Source organism: Dermochelys coriacea, chromosome 6 (assembly GCF_009764565.3).
Source record: "Dermochelys coriacea isolate rDerCor1 chromosome 6, rDerCor1.pri.v4, whole genome shotgun sequence".
Taxonomy (NCBI): Eukaryota; Metazoa; Chordata; order Testudines; family Dermochelyidae; genus Dermochelys; species Dermochelys coriacea.
Window position 1 is genome coordinate 60,433,601 of NC_050073.1, and position 16,171 is coordinate 60,449,771.

Here is a 16,171-nt window from a genome sequence, read left to right on the forward strand (position 1 = left end):
TTCCTGCAAAGGCTGGACTTTATAAAGACTTAGGCCTTGAGGAAGATGGGGGTGGGGGGAATATCTCTGCGTGTGTGTGTGGGGGGGGAGCACTAGCACTTTTGATTGCTAAACCACCTGACACTTCCACTAGCTCCTAAACCCCATATGGAGGTTTCTAGGCCGTCACAAAGTAAGCGACATGGAAATGTAAGCTCCTTGCGCCTCCATCACCCTTCGCTGTAAGCCTTGCAGCATTGTGTCTGCTCAGGACAGCTGGAAACGGAAACTGATTATAAACCAAAGAAACGGTCTGGCCTCTCCCTCTTTCTTGCGGGAGCTAGGAGAGCGGGTGAACAAACAGCATTGCGGGGGCACAGGGAAAGAGCTCTTTAGGGCCCTGCTAGTTTGGCTAATCCCAGGTGTTGCTAGCGCCAGGGGCGACTGAGGTGCACGGTGCTTTGAACCCGCCAGTGTCTCCCGTTCCTCCCCCCCCGCGTGATTCCTGCTGTTCCTCACTCTGGATCTCTGCCTCTAGTCCCCAAACATGCAGCCTCAGGGGGCAACCTGAGAAGCCCGCTGCCCCCTCCCTCACGGGGGCAGCCGGAGTGAAGGGCTGGGGGCACACCCCTCGCTCCCTGTCATTGGCTCTCGCCCAGCAGTAGCTCCGCTGTTATGGGTGCCTCCCTCAGTCAGTCCTGCCTGGCCCCGCCCAGGCAAGGTCTTTATAACGGGGATCCCAATGGCTAGGGCTGAGGCATTTAACCTGGTGCCACTGAAGGGGGCAGAGCTGGGTTGCTCAAGTGCCCCGCACGCCCCGGCTAGGGCAAGAAACTGCTTCTGCCTTTTCAGGGCGGCTGTTGTCCCGCAGGCTAAGGGCAGGGGCCGGGCTCCAGCAGCAAGTTGCACCCCGGCCAGCAGGGAAGGGAAGGGAAGGGAAGGAAGGGGGTTTGTCTCGTGCCTGTAAACCCCAAGGGACGATGCTCTCCAGACCCTGGTGTAGCGGGGTGACTCCCCAACTGCTCCTGGTGCTGCTGCTGCCGCCGCATCTTCCTCAGGTTCGGAGCCACAGGGCTACTGGGCCCCGGGTAAGTGCGAGCTTTTTGCTTTTCCCCAGGCTCTCGCGCGCGCTCCCTTCCCCCAGCGCGCGCGCTCGCCCAGCACAAGGGAATCATTATGTCAGGTCACAGCCAGGTGCTCCTCTCATTCCCGCTTGGAAAATCCCCCCGCACTGACCCTGTCATACTTGTCAGGCACACTACGGCCTTTTGTGTGCTCGGGTGCCTGGGGACTTCAGCTGCGGTCCTGCATTGCTCCTTGTTTCTGGGAGGCACCGCGGATTCCCTTCCTCCTCCCCCCCGCTCAGACGTGCCCGGTGAGCTGTTGTCTGCCTCCCACGCCCCAGAGCGGCTCCCCGCTCTGCTCAGACGGGCGCTGGAGCGTCTCTCTGGGGCTTGCTCGGACGGAGCCCTGCTGGGCTTGACCCATCGCTACCTCTGGAGTTCGGCTACACGCGCCAGGGAGAGCCGCCTGCTGTGTGGTCGGTGTTACCTGTTCAGAAGATCCCTCAAATCAAGAGCCCAGGCACAAGCTGAGTACCCAAAACACTGAGGCACGCATTTGGCAGCGGTTAGTGCAAAAGAGAGGAGCAAGTTAATATGCCCTATTTTTATATCGCTTGCCTTGCTTTTAATAGGACCCCTTGGTTCCCAGAATGTAGCTTTAGGACTCTTATTATGCTTCCAAGTAGGGATTAAATGAATCTCTGCAAGAAATCTAGATGCCTTCAGCCCAAACTTCTCCCTCTAGGTGTCTAGTTTTTGTCTTTCGGTCTATGGTGGGTTCTTATTGGGGTTGATAATCTTACTTACCAAAGTATTAAACTGTTCTGGGGGAGAACACCTCTCTTCTAAGTATGGTTCTCCAGCTGATATGTTACTAGTACAGCCCCTAGATTTGGGTAATAGGGCCTTAGGGCCTCAAAACAGTAGCTGTTCTCAAGTCAATGCTGCAATAACACAATTCTGGATAAGTGGAAAAACGTAATCTGTATGTAAGCATCTTGGATGCACTGTCCACGCACACTTTTTGCTGATTGGTCTGAAACATTTAATTTAGTACATAATCTAACTATCATCCTAAATAGGGATAAGGTCTAGAAACCTTTATGTAGGAATCTCTACTTGGAGTATAGCAATAGGAGGCTTTTTTTTTTTTTTTTTTTTTAAATTAAAGTGTCATACTAAACCAGGATTACTGTCTGAATAATATAAACCCACTTTTTTTAAAAAACAAAAAAAAACCCTCTCAAGACTGTGGAAAAACTGTAGCTGCCACATTAAGAAATGTGTATCCTTGTGTTCAGCTGCACCTTGTAGCCCTTTTATGACCAGATGTGTAACAGCAGCAGTTAAAATGTGGCAGATTGGGTCCAGTGCATATCATAAATCCTTGGAGACAGGAATTTTGAAGGTTGGAGGAAACGCAAGGTTTTAAGATGTGCATAAGTGTTCTTCTAAATTAAGCTGTATTGTCTGGGATTTTGAAAGCAAGTGCTTCACTATCAAAGGTCTGGGCAGTTAATTCTTGGGTTTTTTTTCTTTCTTTTAAAAAAGAACATTGGGCTGTTGAAGAATCTATCTAGGCACTTATGTGGCCCCTCCTCAGTGAAGTAGCTGAGAGCCTTAATTAGGAACAGCTAAGATGAAGAATAAAACAAACAAATCCTGATGCCAGCCTGCATAATTGCACAACAAGCCTTTCTGTCAAACAGATTCCTTGTAGACTTTTTTATATACTGTATTTTACAAGCCAGTTTAACTGCTCCCTAGACACTATCTTTTTTGAAATGCAAGTTACTTCAAGAGAATCTATAACCCAAACACAAACAGCTGTTGAGTCTGTGTTCTCACCCCATGCATTCAATGAACTAATTTTTTTTTTCTCCAAAGACTTTTTCCACAGTCAGTGGGGAAAAGTCAGCTTATCTGACATCATAGCTTTTTGTTTATTGGCAAGACCTGTGCCTTTAAAAGTTTAGCTTATGGGCTCTTACACACACAATCCATACTTTTATATTGATTTAACTAGTAAATCCTCTTCAAGTAGTTTGTTGAAAAGAGTGGAGTTGTGTAGTGGTGTTCTCTTCCCCACAACTGTTTGCACTAGCATGTTGAAATTCAGATCCTGTCTATTACATTCACCTGATTAGGTACTCCCAATAAAGCTGTCAATGGTCTAAAGGTGCCATGCTTTAGATTTCCATCTACATTACAAAAAGTTCTTCGAATTATTCATTGTGTTTTTTTTATGATGGCCACTAAGCTACACCACTCACTGTTTCTGTGATCCTGAGAACAGATCTGTGATAAGAGTGAAGAGAAACATCTGGCTTGTTAAACCATATCCCCCTCAGGAACTCCTACCTCTTTGGAAGTGGGCAGGGTTGCAATTCTAGGGTTTGATTCTGCAGACACTTGGTTTTGGGTGCAATGCTTATTACAATGAAGTCAGGCTACTTTAGGGTACTAGGCACTAGATCTTGTAGTGTTTGTAGGCCTTAACACTTAAACCTTCACCACTGACTTATTCAATTTGCAGTATTGTTGTAGTTGTGTTGGTCCTAGGATACGAGAGATCCAAGGTAGGTGAGATAATACCTTTTATTGGACCAACTTCTGTTGGTGGAGGGCTCAAGCTTACACAGCTCTTCTTCAGGTCTGGGGAAGGAAGCAGAGTGTCTGAGCTAAATAAAAGTTGGGACAAATAGTTAAGTAGAAGAGGTGACGCATGGTGGAGGTGGTCATTTGTGTTGCCTTTTCTGGTTTAATAAACTGTCAACTTTTATTTAGCAGAGATGCTCCCTGCTTCCTAGGTGCTGGAATTGGAAGTGCCGCTACACACCCTGGCTTGAATATAGGGTTTCTGCCTTCAGCACCCACCCACATAAAAATTGTTCCAGCACCACTGGTCTGCTTCCTTCCCCAGACCGGAAGAAGAGCTCTGTGTGAGTTCAAAAGCTTGTACCTTTCAACAGAAGTTGGTCCAATAACAGATATTACCTCACCTACCTTGTCTAACTTAGTCTAGTCATTTTCATGACTAGAGTAGTTCCAAGTATTACTCCTGTGCCCGAGTCCTCCATGTGACATCTGATTTTTACAATCCTATTTTCCTACTCTAGAAAGTTTTTCTCCTATTGCTGAGTGGAAGACCTGGTAAATGGTGGGAATATATAGGGCTAAGAGGGGCAGGTGGATTCAGAAAGTATTGATGACTAGACAGAGTAAAACTAGAAACAGGAGCCTTTCAGTTAGAGTAATCTTGATGTTTCTTGTTACAATAGATCTAATTTTCAGAAGTCTTTTTTTTTTTTTTTTTTTGTACAAATTGACTGCCAATAAAAGTCACAGTATGGTGCAGGTGGTTGCCTGTACCTACTGGAGTTCTGATATGTGGGTCTGCTGCTTCACTATGGCTTGATGTGGCCCTCAAAAGGGGCTTACCAATACTCGTACCTGCTATCTTTGTCTCCTGGTCTAATAAAATTATGACAGCAGCTTGAATCTATTTGATGCTAGTCTAGGTTTCCCAGTGACTTGCTATGCAGAAAACTCCTAATTTAGTATGTGCAATCTGACCAGCTTTCGGACTCATAATAATTAAACATGCCATCACTGAGATGGTCTATAGGAAACTTTGGTATCTAGGGTTCCCTAGAAGTAACTTGGAATTCCTGATCTAATATTTCATAACATGGTCTATGTCTTAACAGACACTCTTCTCTTGAACTGCTTCTGCTCTTTTGTGATCACATTACCACCCTCTTCCTGTGCAGTCTAACATCCATATGTAATTGCAGCAATTGATCATATGGAAAAGTAGTAATGTCTTTTAGCTGCCTATGTTGTCTCATTGCAAAGTTAATAGATGTCTTTCCTCTTTCTCTCTGGTGGAATAGAAGAGCCAGAGCCATGTAATTCTGGCACCAGTTCTGCTCACCCTGCCAGCAATTGGTCTTCAGAGCACTAGCAGTCCACAGACCAGGTTCAGGAGTCTGTTCCTCAAGCCTAAGGAGAACGCTTGGCTGGCTCTCAAAGTCCTGGACTGTTATGTGCCATTTAGTAGGACTTGTTCATCAAATAGCAGACAAGATGGATTGTGTCCCCAAGCCCTGCTTTCCTCACTTGGGGCTGGAGAGGAGTGGTGGCAGGAACCTTGATCCCCCAGCACAAGACCAGCTAGCATGGTCTTCTGCAGATCCATTTCCTCCTCTTTGAGACCAATACCTGAGTGAGGAGCACTAGGACAGCCTCCAATTCTGTATGTCACAGCAGAGGGTAGTGGCACTATTGTGGTGCCTTAGGCCATGAAAGAAGTGGGTTTATGTAAGAGGGATAAAGTTGGGTTGCAGTGTTCCAGAAGTCCCCATAAGGAAGAAGACATTATGAGATGGTGGCACAATCTTGAAAAGTCCTTCTCCCCTTTCCTGAAAAGCATAGGATTGATGAGACTTTGGGAGCTGAACCCCAAACATCCCTATAGAACTGGTCATGAGATGGGGGCAGGTTGTGAGGATCTTTCCTTTCCCTGTAGAGCAAATAAAAACCATCATACAAGCCTTTTAGGAAAGGATTCTATGCTTCCTAGGATAGAGAGTGGAAAATAGCCAGATTTACATAGTCTGAACTCTAGTTACCCAGACACTGATTCTGAACGATGGTGCATGATGAGAATACCTACCTGGAGAGAACACAACAGCTGGGGGAGGTGTTACTAGTAAAGTCATGGAACAGAACCATGGGTGCCAAAGCCATAAACCAGGAATCAGAGAAATCACTCATGAGATTGCACTCACCATGGGGGGTGGCTTACTATGTGGGCTAATGGTAACTCTTCCCCTACAGCTGTCCACAAGTAAGGACCCCAAATCACAACCTCAGATAATAAGGAACTGAAATAGACTACAGCAATCCCGACCCCCTAAATAAGGGGCACAGACTGCTGAAGGAATTTGAAATGATAAAACCTGTATGAGGAAGCCTGTATTGTAGTAATGTCTGTGAATTCTATAACCTCCTGCAAGGGAGATTGCCCTGCTTGTTCCGATAAACCAGATTCCCTCTGTTCTCTCCATTGTATCACCATAAGAGAGTACAGTCTGTTAGGCTGAAGCTCTGCTTAATATCTTACACAGAGAAGATCAGGGCCCACACTGCATAATTCAGATCTGGATTAAAACTGCCCTGATGTTTGGTGCTTGGTTTGGGCTCATCCATGAGCTTACCTTTCAGACTTATTAAATTTTTTTGATTGACTGAAAAGTTGTAATGGCTCAGGTGTATTTTGGAGGGTCTACAGTAGTGGGAAAATTGTAAGTACACAACAGGGAACTCTCTGGGCAAGATTCCTCTGAGCATAATACTACTTCTATCACAGCAGAATTGCTATAGTATTATGCATGGCTTCTGGTCTCAAATGTTTAAATTATGACTGGATAAGATCTTCATTTAAAAAGAATGAGGAGTACTTTTGGTACCTTTAGACTAACAAATTTATTTGAGCATAAGCTTTTGTGGGCTAAAACCCACTTCACTGGATACATGCAGTGGAAAATACAGTAGGAAGATGTGTATGTATATGCGTGTGTGCGCATGCGCGTGCGCGCGCGCACACACAGAACATGAAAAAAATAGGTGTTGCCATAACCACTATAATGAGTGATCAGTTAAGGTGATCTATTATCAGCAGGCGAAAAAAATATTTTGTAGTGATGATCAGGATGGCCCCTTTCCAACAGTTGACAGAAGGTGAGAGTAACAGTGGTGGGAGGGGGGGAAATAGAACACTACTAGCTGTCACGTTCAGCCCCCCAATAAAACCCCTCCAGTGCATCAAGGATCTACAACCTATCCTGAAGGATGATTCCTCACTCTCAGATCTCGGGAGACAGGCCAATCCTTGTTAACAGACAGCCCCCGAACCTGAAGCAAATACTCACCAACAACCACACAACAAAAACACTAACTTAGGAACCTATCCTTGCAACAAAGCCTGTTGCCAACTCTGCGCACATCTAGTCAGGGGACACCATCATAGGACCTAATCACATCAGCTGCACTATCAGAGGCTCATTCACCTGCACATCCAACAATGTGGTATGTGCCAGCAATGCCCTTCTGCTATGTACATTGGCCAAACCAGATGATCACTACCCAAAAGAATAAATGGACACAAATCAGACCTCAAGAATTATAACATTCAATAACTGGTCGGAGAACACTTCAATCTCCCTAGTCACTTGATTACAGACCTAAAAGTTGCAATATTACCCCCCTCACCCCCCCAACAAAAAAAAAATTCAAAAACAGACTTCACCAAGAAACTGCTGAATTGGAATTAATTTGCAAACTGGACACCATTAAATTAGTCTTGAATAAAGACTGGGAGTGGATGGATCATTACACAAAGGAAAACTATTTCCCCTTGCTTATTCCCTCCCTCCCCTGTTACTCTCATCTTCTTGTCAACTGTTGGAAATGGGTCATCCTGATTATCACTACAAAAGGTTGTTTGTTTTTCTCGTGCTGATGATAGATCACCTTAATTGATCACTCTCATTATAGTGGGTATGGCAACACCCATTTTTCCCCCCATGTTCTGTGTGTGAGTATATATCTTCCTACTGTATTTTCCACTGCATGCATCCGATGAAGTGGGTTTTAGCCCACAAAAGCTTATGCTCAAATAAATTTGTTAGTCTCTAAGGTGCCACAAGGACTTCTCGTTCTTTTGGCTCATACAGACTAACACAGCTACCACTCTGAAACCTATCTTCATTTAAGAGAGTCTAGTTCTACATAGAACAGTTCCAGCTCTTTTTGTCTTTTGGGTCTGTATATCTATTTTACGTTGCGGGGGGGTGGGGTGGAATCTTAGCAGGTTGACTGTTATGGGGCCCCTTTACTATCTGGATTATGTAGAGGTTAATGCAAAAAACCTACTGGCTGTTTAACTATGCACCCAAGAGGCAAAATGTGCTGATCTGATTTGCATTGTTGGTTATGCAGTTGTGTAGTAGGATAAGGGTTGACTTTTTATTTCTGAGATCTGTGTAGCACAGCACCCAAAAACTCACACTTTGCAAGTATTGTACAATATTTGGTTAGCTTTCCTCATTCTGTGTGACTTGAAAAATAAACCATTATACAAATGTTTGTTTGATTAGCCAACTACTGAGGCTTTCTCAGCAACTTTACTTCTGGTCTGTATTTCAGGACCTCCCTTATTACCCTCTCATTTTTGGGGATAGAGGGGTTTTGGCCAAGTTTCTACTTTTTAAATATCTGTCTCTCTCAAGGGATGAATTTTGGCATTCAGCTTCCATGAAGGCTGGTAACATATAAAAGTGGGTAGGTAAAACACATGAAGACCCTCAGCTAACTGTACTGGCAGTAGGGTGACCAGATGTCCCTATTTTATAGGGACAGCCCTGATATTTGGGGGCATTTTCTTCTATAGGTGCCTATTCTCCCCGCTCTGGTCCTGATTTTTCACACTTGCTATTTGGTCACCTTAACTGACAATGTGCTTAGCGCTGTACTGAGGATACAATCCCTGACTCTATGTAACTTGCAGTCACAGGTAAAGTTCATGACCCCATGTATTATGTAGCTACAGAACTTGCTATGGCAGTGGTTTTCAAACTTTTTCATTTGCAGACCCCTATTAACTTTTTTTTTTCTTTTTTTTTATGGTGGTGCAGACCCTTTGAAAAATCTTACATAGTCTGCAGCTCCCAAGGGGTCTGCCAAACCACAGGTTGAAAACAGCTGTGCTATGGAAGTCATCCATGGCTGTTTTCACTACCACACATGCTAAAATGCTTTGTGTAAACAACAATCTTAATGAATCTAGTGTAAAACTGATGCTGCGACTTCCTGAATTTATAGGCCGTCTGAATCAATAGCAGAGAGGGCTGCAAACTCCCCATTTAAATGAATGGGGATAGTAGCTCCTGCCCCCGCACAAACTTAATATTTTAGTTTTTAATTGTAAATGTATAGTCCAAATAAAAACTAAGGCTACGGAATTGAATTCTACATCACTTACAGCTTTCTGCCCTTTATCTTGCATCCCTCGATCAGGGATTTTGGCAAGTGGCATGGCAGAGGTTGCCATCGCTATTGGCAATGGTGTCACTTCAGCACTAGGTTTAAAACTTACTCTGCTATTCGGCAATGTGAGGCTACAGACATGATCCAAACACGCTGCTATAGATGGGGAAATTGGGGAAAGGCTAATGAGTGCATTATGTGGTCATGTCTCCATCTAGTGGCTGGCTCACATAGCAAAAAAGCCCTACTACTGTCAATGAAGTCTCCTTAGCTCAGTCATAGAAATTCTGTGGATTGGTCTGTTTGCTTGTTTTACTTTTTTGGATGGAAAGTCCTGGTTCTGTCCTTGATGCCACATGTGCTGTCTAGTTGAACACTAGTGCTTGTCTCTGGGGCACATGGAATATCACCAGCACTATGACTTGGGAGCCTCTCTGGCCAGATTGAAACCCAAAGGTGCTACTGCTTAAAATATAAAGGAGGCAGAAGTAGCTTATGCTTCTTGGTGGAGGCAGTGAAGGTGACAACATGCTCATGGATTGCTGTGCTCACGGTCAGCATTCTCTAGAACTAAGCAGTGTGACAACTGCATCTGTATCTGCTTTGGCTGTGATGTACTATTGCAGGCTCCCTAGGTCTGTAGTATGTGGCACACGTTAACAAAAAATGCCAGCTCATGCCCATCAGATGAACTGTGCCTTGGAGCCCAGCTAGTAACAGCCACGTTCAAACACTGCTGTGCTGCAGTTGCAAGGTTCTGTTTCCCTTTTGGTCAGGGCCTATCTATTTAGTAGAAAGTCCAGTATTGAAACTGGTAGTGAAATGCATGCATGTAAAGGTCTTTGTCATTAAGAGACTTGCAGATCCTTGCATGCAAAGTGAAGGAGTCTGTTGGCCTCTTCCATGTAAAAATGTATTGGATATGTTTAAGCTAGGGAACAAAATGGAGATGGAAAGAACCTAGGGCACTTGTTCATGACTCCGTCTGGGCCATTTCAGAGTGGAGACTTATCTCTCTCAAACAACTGCACTGTTACCATATGTAATGCTTTTAATTGTTCAGTAAGATCAATGAACTTCAGGCTAATGTTGAGGTTTGCAGTGCCCGAGAGGGGGTTGAATTAGGTGCGTATTTGACCAGCTTGTAAATTGTTCAGGATGGCTACCTTCTGTCTCCCTTCTTGTACGCTGCTGTCCACAGCAGCATTCTGACCCTGACTCAAATCCTGGCAGGTGGCTGCAATAGAGTAATAGCCAGTAGTACCTTCTTGCTTTATTCACTCATGCAACATCCTCTTCTCTCAATAGCTTTGTCATCCTTTCCCTGACTTCCCCCATTTTGGATTAGAGAAAGTTCCTCTCTTTTTAAAAGGACACTGCCAACTTGTTTAAAGGTTTATGGCTGGCATGAGATCAGAACAGTCCAATACTCCTTATCTACCTCCCCTGCATTTTCATATTACCTGTGAACTACTCATGTAGGAGGACAAGTCCCTCCAAGTTTGACGTACAAGTTTGCTCTATCCCTGGCAGTCCTTCTGTTTTTTGCTTCCCAGTGCTGTGTGTTCTAGATGGCTTCACTTTGTCCTAGCTGGTGCCATTAGGGCAGTACCATGAATAGTACAGGTATTATGCTGATGCAACAAAGGGTGTCAGGACAGTGGTGACATCCAGAATGGGGATGGAGCCCTAGCGGACTAGTAGCAACAAAATATAGCTCGGTTCAGGATTTCCCAAACTAGCTGACTGGGCATGCTTAGTGGACAGCGTTTCCTGCAGCCTTGGGGAGAGGGGCTACTAAAGAAGCTTTGTGGTGGGTGGGGAAGTGTGTGTGTATGTGTGTGTGTGTGTGTGTGTGAGAGATCCTGTATCTTGCTCCTATGGCAGCCCTTATGTCTGCTTTGGGAGGCACTCTTTTGTGTCAAGCTACTTATCTGTGCTTCTCTGAGGACTAGAACCAGCACCCTGAACTGGATTGAGAAACTAATGAGGAGCCCATGGAGAGTTCAGAGCATTGGTGGGATGTGCTCTTGACATGATGTGTTGCTTAACATGCAGCAGTCCTCATCTTATAGAAGCTGGAACTTTCATGAGGTGGTCTCCTTCAGACCAAGGTATTGACTTGCAGTAGTCTCATCTAGAAGTGGCAATCATGTGGATACTACGTGCTAAGTCTGCATGTAGATTAGAAGAACAGGTGAAGTCTCTTAGCAAGCTAGTGGTGAAAGAAGGCATTTCTTGCTATCTGAATAATTTAAGGCAATGATGAGATTTCTCACTGTCTTGCATCAGCACTCTGAGTAGCCCTCTAGGTGGTGAGGATGTGGCCAATGTCACAACTAACAGTTGTGGCTTTCTTCCTATCTGCATCATTTCTATCTTTCCTGAAAGGACCTTGAACTAGTCCATCTCTCATCCAGATGGAGTGGGGATAACTGCTAAAAAGGCAGCATGCAATAGCATGGCACTGGCATGTTGCAGGTATTGATGCCTGTGGTGACTGAATTGATCCAGGAGGGCTCATCTGTGGGTTTACAAGGAGATAAGATCTTTGGTTTCTGCCACCTCTCTCTTCTGCTAATCACCTCAGTCTCACCCAGGTTAAACTTGAGGGGGCTGTTTTTCATCCTAGATCCTGTTTCTACTGACACTGTGGTGCCTAGGTGGTGGCGTATCCTCTTAGAGGAGCAAGACATGTAGCTGGGTGGTGGTGGCGGCATACTAACGTCATCTGAGCCCAAAGGCGAAAAGTCTCGAGTGACTAGTAATCTTGTGTGCTTCAATTTTTGAATACCCCACTTGTTTCCTTAAAGGGGCCTGACTTTTCAAAGAGCTGCACACTAGAATAAGGTGGAGAAAGGTATTTCAAAATTTAGTCTTTGTTCTGATTTGCAGACGCTTAGAGCTGGGCACTCCCAACAGCTGCCTCCAGTACATCACTGCTGGCATCAAAACCAACATAATGGCATGAAGCTACTGTGCAGTTTTCATATTCCCCAGGGATTTTCTTAAAAGCTCACAAAATAGGGCTGGGAAGAATTGAGTAGGCAAATGCTACATGGCTTGTTGTAAAGCAGGATTTGGTTCTGATCAAAACTAAACAAACAAAAAAAACCTTTTTGCTGTGGAGTGAGTGACATTCCCAAATGGGAAGTCTGATGTGAGCTGGCAAATGTGTGGTTTAGGAAGTGATTCTTTATTCAACTAGGGATACTGTTATTCCTGGGGGGTGAGGGGGCAGATACTTTGTCTACCTTGAAGTACTTTGTCATATTTTTCTATTTATAGTGACCGTTTCTCTAGCAAAATGTAATGTGTTCTTAGTTGTTCCACAACACTTATCCCAATAGAAGCAGAAATGGTCTCTAATATTGAAGAGGGAAAGGAGTGTCCTGAATTTTCTCTCAACACTGGGTCTGGGTCACCCATCCAATGGCGCTGCCTTTGGGGGATATCTACATATGGAAGACTTCTGGCAAGTCCTTTATATTCTAACTGATCAGTGTTCTAGATCAGAAGGCTCTTGCAGCAGCAAGAATTCAACAAAACATAAAGGATAGAACTTTTCTAATCTTACTCCAACTTGAAGAAATGATTATTGTAAAGCATTTATTAACAGGAATTGAAGACCACCTTTTCAATGAGTCGCTCAGTCGCCCCATAAATCTCAAACAAAACTCTACAAGGGGAGAAGAGAACTTAGAATGTCTGGCACTTTCTGCATATGTTTAATGGCATGCACATAACAAATAGAATGTTCACTTTAGTTCTGTTCATGGTAAATCTATACTTTTCCCAGATTATTTGGGAAAGGTTTGAGGAAGCCAAAGCTGATAACTAGGAAAAAGAGACAATGAGTCTTTGATAGTTGGATGGTGAAGACTAACCTTCAGATCCCTTCTTCCAGTCAGTCCTTATTCACCTTCTGAAATACATGGATGTACATTTTTGTATGGTGGAATTGCACATTCATTTCCACTAGTTTTTTATTTAGGAGAGATTTAAGAAATCCCTGTTCATGACTGAACACTTTTAACCAAACAGTAATACTCACAAAGTAGTAATTTTTCCTTTAATTTGATTTTATCACCACTAATGGTCGTTGACACGCAAAGTGCTATTTAGAATGACTGATGCTTTAAAGGTAGATTTAAACATGTGAGTAATTCCCTTCTGATTTGTTGCATGAGAGCAAACCAGGATTTCACTTGTTAATGTTCAACATAAAACAAAACCCAGGGACTTTAGTTGTGTATTAATCCTGCAGTGAAGTAACCAAAGTCAACACTATTACATCAGATGCTTCTGTGTAATAGAGGTCAACAGGATTCTGAAGTCCCTGCAAGAGCCAACAATAGGAGGAACTGTCTAGTGATGACACTCTTTCAAGTAGATCTGTGAGTCTAGGGAACCTACTGCTTAGTTAAGCACAATTTGGATCTATGTATTATGGTGGAAATCTGAGAGAGGACATATCTATGGCTTCTTTCTGCCCACTTCAGGGGAACTACACTTGTATTTCCCCTCAGCAAGGGCACCTACTCTTAGGCTTCCAGCTCCTCAGCTGTTGCCTCTCAAGTTGAGAGATGTATTTCTCTTCCTTTCTCCCTGGGATATTTCCAGGCTGAACAGTTCCATGCCTACAGTGTAGTGGTCTCAGCACAGATAGGTTGCCCAAGGACACCTGCTTGCTTGTTCTTTGGAGAGGATTACCAGGTATAATGCTACAGTTAAGGTACCACGCAGCACATCCTATGCAAGCCTAATTTATTCTTAAGGTAAAATGTATTACAGAGCAAACCATAATAAAAACCAACAGGTATGCTAATAAGATTACCGGAATTGGCCCCAATCCTAACATTGATTCTGGCAGGAACAGTCCTTCAGCCCCCACCCCAAGGGGATTCCTTGTGGTTACTAGTTCATCACAACTTCATCTTGGAACAAGCACCTAGGCTTGCCAATCCAACCCAACGGATTTGGGGGGTGGGGGGCTGTGGACCAGGGGTTCTGTCCACTTCTGCTGGATCAAGAAGGAGGACCTAAATCAATTTAAAACCAGGCTATTTAGTCATAACCCATTTCTTTGTCTGTTGGTCCCTGGAGAATCCAGTTTGAACTGGTTTAGGCAAACCTCTCCAGGGAGGTGACTTCTCTGGAGATTTAGGACCCGAGTGAATTTGCCTAATCACCCCCTGCTGATCTGTTTACCCTTCCCATGGAAAAATATACAATTCCACAGTTACTCACTCACTCACTCAACCTTACTGTGTCAGGTGTCCTGTTTTTGTCTGGACTTTCTAGTCAAAAAGGGGACCTGGCAGTGTCTGGTCTGATGTACTGATCAGACACCAAATATCCACTCGCCAAAAGTCCACTAACCATGGTCATCAACTTGCACCAGACCCTGCACAGCCAGGGCTGCCTCCTATCTGCATCTCATGAGTGGGCAGGCAGTTGTCTTCATGTGAGGCTGCAGCTCCTGTACCAGTCCTGGAGCAGAGGGAGCCCAGCTGGTTGGGTGAGGGAGGTGGAGAGGATCAAGTGATGAGGAAGGGGGAGAGGAGTGAGTGGTGGGCAGGACCTGGGGTGAAGAGGTAGTGTGATGGGATCTGGTTTTCAGAAATTAGAAAGCTGGCAACCCTATTACACAGTTGCATTTTTAATACTAATTCAATAAAGTATAACTTACTTTTCTAAATTCCATAAAGTTTGTTCAGAAAATTACAGGATATTGTCAGTCTCACCTTCTAAATGCTCCTAGATGGTGGGGTTTACCCCCCCCCCATGGAAAGAGCATGGGTCCAGCCCCAAACTTTGTGTGCCCACTAGTCGGGCAACACTACCTTTTCTGGTTCAGAAGTCCACCGCCAGTCCACGTTTACTGGAGTATTTCAGCTTTTGTCAATTGTTGAACCAAAATCCCTGTGACTTGGGGACCTCTTAATGTCACTGGCAGAGGGTGCATAGAGTTTTATGGATCTTCTCTGGGTTGGATAAATACCTAATAATTCACTATAAAGTAGCATGTGAGGTCTCTGAGAGCTAGTATCCCACTGGTGGTCATAATGACTACAAAATGTATATACAGATAATATTTAAGGAGTTTGTACTGAAAATATGTTAAGATACAGGTCAACTTCTGGTTACCACTTTTCTTTCAAATAGCAGGCAAATAAAACTTATCTTGCTGTCTGGCCGTGTGTATTGGGCATTTTATGTCCCCAATGGATGCCTGTTTGCATACTGAGCCAAATGATGATCAGACATTAGGAAATCTGTAAATTTCCCTTTCAGGAAGAAATGAACAGCAAGAGGGGTCCTCTTTGAGTAAAGACACTGAATTATTGGGGTATAGCTGGGGGTGCAGAGATACCCCCTCAGTGAGGGATTGAGAGTGCAAGTTAAGTGTTTGTCTTATGAATGAGGGGGGTCTTAACCAAACCCGGCTGTAAAACGCTGGAAGGACTTTGGGTCCATTGCTCTAGAAGATATGAAAGTATCTAGTTAAGTCTAGGCTGCAGAATGCATGCTATGATTTTTATTTGATGTGTAGCCATTTGGTTCCAGTACTCCAACTTTCCATCATTGGAATCTCTCTAATCTTGTTAAATAAACTCTCTGCTTGTTTTCACTATAACCACATCCAGTGCTGTGTGTTAAGTAGAACGGTGATCTGAGATGTAACTAGTAAGCTGGAGCATACTGCTTCTTTGGAATAGTGTGAATCTGACTAGTGATTGTCCAGTGGAACAGGAATGGCATCTCCCTGGAGTGTCCCATGCACGACTCGAAGGCGTTCCTTCAACCCCATAGAAAACAACATGAGATGGACTGTGTCAAAGAAAACAGAGGTGGCAAGACTGTTCAATGATTAAAATGCAGGCCTGCCTTTGGGAGACCAGGTCTCTCTTTCTGCTGTTTGACGAGTTCTGTGGGAGCGTTAGTCAGGTCTCTGTAATTACAAAATTAAGCTATTGCCCTCTTAGCTCACAAGGGTGCCAAGGCTGAATCCTTTGTCTGCAACACAGTTTGATCTCTGATGGAAGCGGTTTTTTGGAGAGTAGCAAAGGAAA

General features: G+C 44.2%; 1 protein-coding gene across 6 annotated transcripts in view; it reads left to right on the plus strand.

Moving 5' to 3' along the window:
* The first annotated feature begins 715 nt into the window (after positions 1-715).
* Positions 716-16,171, plus strand: part of SMOC1 (SPARC related modular calcium binding 1) — a 197,510-nt gene continuing 182,054 nt past the window's right edge. For 3 of the 6 annotated variants that reach the window (XM_043517475.1, XM_038407519.2, XM_043517478.1), the window contains exon 1: positions 717-1,067. In XM_043517475.1, coding sequence (XP_043373410.1) covers positions 960-1,067 — 108 coding nt within the window. In that variant the 5' untranslated portion in view covers positions 717-959. Of the gene's footprint in view, positions 1,068-16,171 lie in introns of all 6 variants that reach the window. The other 3 variants (XM_043517476.1, XM_043517479.1, XM_043517477.1) reach the window with 2 other exon arrangements.